This window comes from Otolemur garnettii, unplaced genomic scaffold (assembly GCF_000181295.1).
Source record: "Otolemur garnettii isolate 467f Iridium unplaced genomic scaffold, OtoGar3 scaffold00135, whole genome shotgun sequence".
NCBI classification, from domain to species: domain Eukaryota; kingdom Metazoa; phylum Chordata; class Mammalia; order Primates; family Galagidae; genus Otolemur; species Otolemur garnettii.
The window spans coordinates 4,372,926-4,382,017 of NW_003852530.1; the positions used below are offsets into that span (position 1 = coordinate 4,372,926).

Consider the following 9,092-nt stretch of genomic DNA (forward strand, 5'->3'; position numbering starts at 1 on the left):
AAACTCTTGGGCTCAAGTGATTCTCTTGTCTCAGCCTCCCAAGTAGCTGGGACTACAGGCACCTGCCATAATGCCCGGCTATTTTTAGAGATAGGGTCTCGCTCTGACTCAGGCTGGTCTCAAACCTGTGAGCTCAGGCGATCCACCTGCCTCGGCCTCGGGTTTACTTCTTAACAACAGGCTTCCTTTAGTATAAAATGAGTTCCAGATCATAGTCTCTTCCTTCTACTGCTGCCAGGAAGCTCACAGGCAAACTCACATTTAACAAAGTACGAAGGATGCAGGCACTAGCCTTATTTCTAGTTCTCTTCTCTCTCTTTTTTTTTTTTCTTTTGTTTTTTTGAGATGAGTGTCACTCTGTCCCCCTGGGTAGAGTGCTGTGAAATCACAGCTCACAACAACCTCAAACTCTGGGGCTCAAGTGATTTTCTTGCCTCAGCTTCCCGAGCAGCTGGGACTACAGGCACCTGCCAGGACACCTGGCTAATTTTTTTTATTTTTAGTAGAGATGGGGGAGTCTTGCTCTTGCTCAGGCTGGTCTTGAACTCCTGACCTCAAGCAATCCTCCCATCTCGGCCTCCCAGAGTGCTAGGATTGTAAGTGTAAGCCACATTGCCTGGCCCGTATTCATTCTTGCTTTAATCTTACATGCTATACAAAGTATGTTAAGGTCCCTCAAATCTGTTTTGGAATGAGGAAAGATAAACAGTTATTCATGAGGGAGAAAAGTTGAATTTCTTTGTTTTTCTCCCAGAATGTGACATAGTCCTTTCCACATGATAGGGGCTCAGTAAATCCCACTTTGTGGAGTGTCTTGCCAGCAGAGGGGGACAAACCTAAATATAACAATCGAGGCCCTAAGACCACCCGGGACTCCAATCCCGGCAGCATTTCCAAATAATGCCAACTCTTGATTCTTCCCCATTTATATATTTACTTGCCATGTCTTTTCTCTCCCTGGCCTTAGTTTTTGATTTAGCATTTGAGACAAGTCAGTGAGGGGTCCTTTGGATGTGCACCTCTCTCGTGTGGGTCACTCTGGAAAATGTTGGCAGCCAGGCGGGGCCTGGGATTGGTTTCTACGATGTCAGCCTTCAGATGCAACCACGATTCAAAAATCTGCCCCAGAGTTCCTTGAACTGTGTTTCTAGGCCAGGTTAATGATTTTCACTCAGTCACTGGTGGGAGAGGATTTTCTCAAATAAGGTACTTCAGTTCAACATGGTGGATTTGCACAGCTATTTCTGGGCCCAGGCTGGGACCACAGACAAAAATGGAACCAGCTGGCCCAAATCAGAGATTAAAGACAGAGCCCTGGTTGCCAGAACTGCTACTCTGTACACAGGCTGCCTTTCTGGATGAAAATAAATGTATTCTATGGGCCTTTTCAGAAGATGTGGGCTTTTTCAGCTTTTACTTGGGTGTATACCTCCTCTCCAGGTCCCTGTGGTCTGGTAACTGATGTTATCACCAAAGACAACATGACACTGACCAGGACAAAGCAGCAGGTTACATCAGCTCCTTTCTACCCAGAGGATTCCTGCCCATGTTCTCCTCCTGACTGGGACCCCCAGCAGAGGCCTGCTCCCTCGGGATTTTCTTGAAAAGCACACATACACACACTGTACAAGTCAAGAATGAGAAGGGGGCTGGGTGCAGTGGCTCCACCTATAACCCTAGCCCTCGGGGAGGCCGAGACAGGTGGATCACCTGAGCTCAGGAATTTGAGACCAGCCTGAGCAAGAGTGAGACCCCATCTCTACTTAAAACAGAAAAACTAGTTGGGCATGGTGGTGGGCACTATAGTCCCAGCTACTCTGGAAGCTAAGGCAAGAGGATCACTAGAGCCCAGGAGTTTGAGGTTGCTGCAAGCTGTGATGGCATCATGGAACTTGAGCTGGGATGACAGAGTAAGACTGTCTCAAAATACAAAACGGCCGGGTGCAGTAGATCACGCCTGTAATGCTTGCACTCTGGGAGGCTGAGATAGCTGGATTGCTTGAGGTCAGGAGTTCAAGACCAGCCTGAGCAAGCGCAAGAAACTAGCTGAGTATTGTGGCACATGCCTGTAGTTCCAGCTACTCAGGAGGCTGAGGCAAGAGGATTGCTCAAGCCCAAGAGTTTGCAGTTGCTGTGAGCTATGATGACGCCACGGTACTCTACCCAGGGGGACAGAGTGAGACTCTCAGAAGAAAAAAAAAAAGTAAATTTTGCATTTTGTCCTCATTTGTTTTAGTGTAATTTTTTCATCCCAAATCTTTATTTATTTATTTATTTATTTATTGCAGTTTTTGGCTGGGGCTGGGTTTGAACCTGCCACCTCCAGCATATGGGGCCAGCACCTTACTCCTTTGAGCCACAGCGCCGCCCTCCTGTCCCAAATCTTTTAACAAAAGTGTCTCCACAGGAATAGGCACCAGTTTGATCCAGTGGCTGCAGCAGCTTCATAGACCTTAGCAGGGCAGCTCAGTGCATCTAATTCCAAATCCTGCTCTGCTGGGGATTCAGGGGCTGGAGTGAGGACGATTTCATACCCGTGTGTGGCTGCCTGCCTGAGGCAGCCGGACTGGCAGGACACCTGCCCCAGCCCATCTCTCAGCAAAGGAAGATAGACCTCAGCAGAGTTGGTGCTGGCCCCAAAGGCTATGGAGGGCTCACACACCTCACCGCACAGACACACACTGGGCCGGGCAGAACTGACACTGTGGGCAGTCGTCAACCCCAGGTCACACCCAGCCTAGAATTTCATGACCTCTTTTCTTGTCCGGAGTTCACCAACTAGACTGGAGGCCTGTGGGATTTGTTTACTTGGCTCTCACGGTATTATCTTTTCCCCCTTTACCTAGTTGCTAATTTTTTAAAATTCAACAATCAAAAGATTAAAAAGCTGGGGGCGGTGGCACCTGCCTGTCATCTGAGCACTCTGGGAGGCCAAGGTGGGTGAATTGGCTGAGCTGAGGAGTTCCAGACCAGCATGAGCAAAAGTAAGACCTCATCTCAAAAGAAAAAAATGTTGAAGAAGTTCTCCAGGTTCTCCCAGGATTAATAAAAAGATCTGGCAATTCTGGCCCTGTCTTCCACGGGGCAAACTACAGTTGCTCTCCAAAGAGGGAGTACGCTCAGGACTTTGCCACAGTCCTCACCACTCCCTGTTGCTCACAGCACTGAGCCCAGCTCCACACTCATTTCCAGGCCCACTTCAACCAGTAAGCCTCCCAGAGGCCACTTACGATCTATTCCAACAACTACCACTACAAGAGGGGGGCCTGAAGGCCAGAGATTTTAAGCGACTTGCCCTCATTCAAAGAACTAGCTCATTAAAATGAACCAACTTGCTTTATGATCATCTTGGTTTCAGAGAAACAAAATCACATTTCTACCCCAGGGTTTCTCTTTTTTTTTTTTTTTTTTTTTGAGACAGAGCCTCAAGCTATCCCCCTGGGTAGAGTGCCATGGCATTACAGCTCACAGCAACCTCCAACTCCTGGGCTCAAGCGAGTCTCCTGCCTCCGCCTCCCAAGTAGCTGGGACCACAGGCACCCGCCACAACGCCCGGCTATTTTTTGGTTGCAGCCATCATTGTTGTTTGGCGGGTCCGGGCTGGGGATTCGAACCCGCCACCTTAGGTGTACGTGGCTGGCGCCTTAGCCGGTTGAGCTATAGGCGCCGAGCCTACCCCAGGGTTTCTCAAGGGAAGGAAGGGAATTGTGAGACAAGAAAGAACATAGTCTTTGCTCAGCCTAAAATATACCTTTAAAATACCTGATACCAAGCAGGGCATGGTGGCTCACGCCTATAATTCTAGCACTCTGGGAGGCTGAGACAGGTAGATTGCCTGAGCTCACAGGTTCGAGACCAGCCTGAGCCTAAGCAAGTCCTGGTCTCTAAAAATAGCCAGGTGTTGAGGCAGGTGCTTGTAGCCCCAGCTGTTTGGGAGGCTGTCCTTGGGCTTAAGCCCAAGAGTTTGAGGATGCTGTGAGCTGTTACGCCACTGCACTCTACCAAGGGTGACAAAATGAGACTCTGTCAAAAAAAAAAAAAAGAAAAACCTGATGTCTTCCTAATCAAACTGCAAGAAGCTGATAAAATCTTATCTGGTATGAATCAGGAAAGAGGAGAGGTAGCCAGGTGGCTTGGCTCACACCTGTAATCCCAGCACTCTGAGAGGCTGAGGTGGAAAGATCGCTTGAGCTCAGGAGTTCAAGACCGGCCTGAGCAAGAGTGAGATGCCGTCTCTACTAAATATAGAAAAACAGGCTTGATGCCTGTGGCTCAAATGGCTAAGGCGCTAGCCATGTACACCTAAGGTGGCGGGTTCGAATCCAGCCTGGGCCTGTCAAACAACAATGACAGCTACAACCAAAAAACAGCCAGGTGTTGTGGTGGGCACCTGTAGTCCCAGCTACTTGGGAGGCTGAGGCAAGAGACTCACTTGAGCCCAGGAGTTGAGGTTGTTGTGAGCTGTGATGCCATGGCACTCTACCCAGGGGGACAGCTTGAGGCTCTGTCTCAAAAAAAAAAAAAAAATAGAAAAACTAGGCTCAGTGCCTATAGCTCTGCGGCTAGGGCGCCAGCCATACACACCAGAGCTAGAAGGTTTGAACCCCACCTAGGCCTGCCAAACAATAACAACTGCAACAAAAAATAGCCAGGCATTCTGGAGGGCACCTGTAGTCCCAGCTACTTGGGAGGTTGAGGCAAGAGAATAGCTTGAGCCTGAGTTTGAGGTTGCTGTGAGCTGTGACGCCACAGCACTCTATCAAGGGCGACATAGTGAGGGTCTGTGTCAAAAAAAAAAAATTAATTAGGTGGCGCCTGTGGCTCAAAGGAGTAGGGTGCCGGCCCCACATGCTGGAAGTGGTGGGTTCAAACCCAGCCCTAGCCAAAAACTGCCAAAAAAAAATTAATTAATTACTTTTTAAAAAATAGAAAAACTAGCTGGGCATTGCAGCAGGAGCCTAGGATACTGACGTAAGAGAATCTCTTGAACCTAGGAGTTTAAGGTTGCTGGGAGCTATGATGCCACGGCATTCTACCCTGGGTGACAGAGTGAGAATCTGTCTCAAAAAAAAAAAAAGAAAGAAAAACTAGCAGAGTGCCTGCAGTCTCAAAAAAGCAAAAAAGAGAGAGAGAAACAAAAGAGAAAAAAAAGAGGAGAGGCACCAACGCAGCTTCTCACAGCCACGGTGCTCCTGATGAATGCAGGGGACCCCCACTTCCATCACTGCTCCCTTCCAACTGCCCTACTTTAATTTGAGGACTGTGGTGGGAAACCTGGGAATCAGAAGACGGATGGCAGAAGGACAGCAGGGCCCGATTTAGGACTGAAACTACCTACTGCCTGCAGGGACAGTCACGTAATCAGTTGCCCAGGGACACCACAGGCCCAGAGCTGGGCTTGGCCAAATGCCCTGTTTGTTTTCGGGAAACCGTTGGTGCCGATTGAGTCAGATTAATAAATACCTACAGGGTTTCCTCTGACAACATTCTCCAGAGAGAGGCACTTTGTACTTTTAGGTCACTGTGAGAATCATTAACAACCCCACCCCACCCCTACCCGTTTAACACCTGCCAGTCTGACAATGAGCTTGAGCGGCCTCCAGCCTCTGAGAGCATATTTGCTGGTTAACAGAACAAGACAGACTAAGCTGCCCTAGTTCCCGTCTGGATGCCCTGGTCAGAGCCTCCCTCGCCACGCTCGTGTCTCTGAGGCTGTGTGCCACCCTAAGCCAACATCTACATTTTGCTTCATCACACCCTAGAACACTTTGCTTCCAGGCATGATCTGATTTGTTTACTTGTGTATTAGTAAGATTCCCGCCCCACACACATAAGACACGACAGCAAGGTCTCGTGTGGACTGGGTGTAGCCTCATCCCCCGCACCCCAAACACAGCCCAGCACTTAGGGAGGCTGAGGGGGGGAGGATTGCTTGAGCCCAGGAGTTCCACATTACAAGGAGCTATGATTACGCCACTGCACTCCAGCCTGTGAGACACAGCAAGACCTCATCTCAAAAAAACTAAAACAAAAACCAGAGGTGCTCCCTGAAAAGGCACACCAGTGGTAGCCCACCCTTGGAGAGGCCATAGTACCAGGGCTGCCCCTTGGCCACAGAGCTGACCTAGCCACATGTCAACCAGAACCTGAGGGTGCAAAGCACAGCACAACCACAGCCTTCCCAGCACAGAGCAGGGGCCCCAAATTTAGGGGGCCTCTCCCAAATTGCAATGGCTGCGTGAGCTTTACTGTGCTGTAAGGAAGCTGACAACCTCCAGGTTCAAACTTGACTTGGGATGGGGACATTGTCAGACATTTTACAAGCTCAAACATTATAATATTGACAGTCTTCTCCAGTGACAGCCTCCCTGGCATCCAGTTACAAAAGGAATTGGAGAAGAAGTTCCCAGACACCCAGGACCTCAAGTCTTCTGCCATTCCATGAGGGACAAAGCCCACACAGCCCAGCATAGTAATTCCTGAGCACAGGGCAGGTTCGGGAGATTGTTTATATTATTCTTCTGCAGTATTTTACAATAAGAAATGAATAAAGGCACAAAGGCTCACATCGGTATCTCAGCACTTTGGGAGGTCAAGGTGGGAGGCTTGGGTGAGGCCAGAGGTCAAAACAAGCCTGAGCAACACAGCCAGATCTGACTCTTCCAAAAATATCAAATAAAAGAATTAGCAGGTGCACTGGCAGGCACCTATAGCCCCAGCTACTTGGGAGGCTGACCCAGAAAGAGCCCAGGAGTTTGAGATTGCTATGAGCTGTGATCATCCACCTGTACTCCAGGATGGGTGACATCCTAAATAAATAAATAAATAAATTTCATGTGCTTGGTAAAAGCACATTCGAACACAAAAGGAAATAAAATGAAAAGTAAGTGTCACTTCCAGGTCCCATTCTTGGTGATATCCCTTTGGTGCCTATACAAAAGCATATGAACAAATTCTCTTCTTTTTTTTTTTTTCTTTGAGGCAGAGTCTCCACTATGTTGCCCAGGCTAGAGTACTGTAGCATCAGCCTAGCTCACAGCAACTTCAAACTCTTGGGCTCAAGTGATCCTCCGTCTCAGCCTCCTGGGTAGCTGGGACTGCAAGTGCCTATAATGACGTCCAGGTAATTTTTCTATTTTTAGTAGAGACAAGCTCTCCCTCTTGCTCAGGCTGGTCTTGAACCCCTGAGGTCAAGCAATCCACCTGCCTTAGCCTCGCAGAGTGCTGGGATTATAGACAGGAGCTGCCCATGCCCGGCCTATACAAATCCTTTAAACATACACATGTATTCAAGCCATGCTGTTTTCTAATTTACTTTTCCTCACTTAATATTTCAGAGATCTTTCCTAAGGAGCAAATACAGACCAATTCAGAAATGAACAGACTCCCAAGATCAGGATAGGAAACCCTCTCCCTGCTTTTTTGAGGGCTCAGGGGTGCATGGGGGGCTGATTCCTACACTTCGTGAATCTTGCACACACACTCTGTCTGTTTTTCCAGCAACTTCCTCAGAAGTCTCTGGGCTCCCCAAGGCCTCCACCCATGACCATTATTCTTGCAGACAAGCTGGGTGTGGTGACTCACACCTGTAATGCCAGCACTCTGGGAGGCTGAGGCAGGTGGATCTGAGCTCAGTAGTTGCAGACCAGCCTGACCAAGAGCAAGACCCCATCTCTACTAAAAATAGAAAACCTAGCAAGGGATCATGGTGGGTACCTATACTCCCGGCTACTTGAGAGGCTGAGGCAAGAGGACTGCTTGAACCCAGGAGTTTGAGCTATGACACCACAGCACTTTCCCAGGTGGACAGAATGAGAGTCTGTCTCAAAAAAAAAATGCTTGGAGGCATTTCGGCACCCCCACACTCCACCCCTGCAATCTCTGAAAGCCCCAGGAAGCTCCAAGGACTTTGCAGTTTGGAGCAGGCAGATGAGGCCCCTTCCCGCAAACCCTCCACATTTCCTCCTGAGGCCCCAGGAGGCACCTGTTTCACTCACCTGAGCAGCAGGCTTGGTGCCCACCTACAGCAGCCACTGCGAAAGGCAGCCTGGGGCTGACAAGTGTTACCCTGAGAATTCTGAAGAAAGAAGAAACTCTACACTTTTTGTAAACAAAAGGAAGCGGCATGTTGTACTTTTCTTGCATTTCTTGTACTCTCCAGGGCGTGGAGAGTGTGTCCAGCAGCCTGGACACAGGTAAGGGTTCACCAAGTTCTGAGCTTGATAAGTGACTATTTTATCACCATAGCAAAATCCTGATTGCCCAAGAGCATGGGGCTGCACCGGCCCCTCTCATTTATCCTGTTCCTTTGGCCTTCTTTTCTTTATACGTTCAATAAACATGAACCAAGCAGTGATTCTACACCAGGCATAGTGTTAAGCAGAGAAGAACAAGGACAAGATCCACAGAAAGCAGCAAAAAAACCCACCAGGATAATAACTGGACTTCTGATCAGGACAGCTGAGTAAACTGAGGCCAGATGGTCCCTTGTGCGTGCCCATCCCCCACCCACCCAATCCCCAAACACACAAACAATCTGGGTAAAATATTCGTCTTTAACATAACCAAGCTCTTGGCAAGGGGCCAGGAGAGAGGAGGAAACCTAGAGCTGAAACCAAGAGCCAGGCCTAGGAGTTTCGGGAATGAAAGGATAGGCCCCTGGAGAGACTGGGCTCTCCCACTGAGGGTGGCGAGACCAGAGACACCTACTTCAGAAGGTTTTCAGCACCCGTCCTCATCCGCACTGCTTTCAGGATCTGCTGGTTCAGAGCAGCTCTCTGATTCTGCAGTTTGCTCCGGCCAGTTTGTGCAAGGGGGTTACAACCCTATGAGAAAATAAGAGACACACCTTCAGAGTTCAAACACTTCAAAGGATGACAAATTTGAACAAAACAATGTTTAATTTAAAAAATAATGTTTCTGCAAATAACATCAACAGAGAAAATGTACAAAGTACTGAAAAGTATAAAGAAGGAAAGTCACTCATAATACTAGAACTCAAGGCTCGGCACCTGTGGCTCAAGCGGCTAAGGCGCTAGCCACATACACCTAAGGTGGCGGGTTCGAATCCAGCCCGGGCCCGCCAAACAACA

General features: G+C 48.8%; 1 protein-coding gene across 1 annotated transcript in view; it reads right to left on the bottom strand.

The window, feature by feature from the left end:
• Positions 1-9,092, bottom strand: part of RHPN2 (rhophilin Rho GTPase binding protein 2) — a 74,261-nt gene that overhangs the window by 45,036 nt on the left and 20,133 nt on the right. Inside the window, exon 2 of the mRNA XM_003798430.3 lies at positions 8,710-8,825. Coding sequence (XP_003798478.1) covers positions 8,710-8,825 — 116 coding nt within the window. The remainder of the gene's footprint in view (positions 1-8,709; positions 8,826-9,092) is intronic.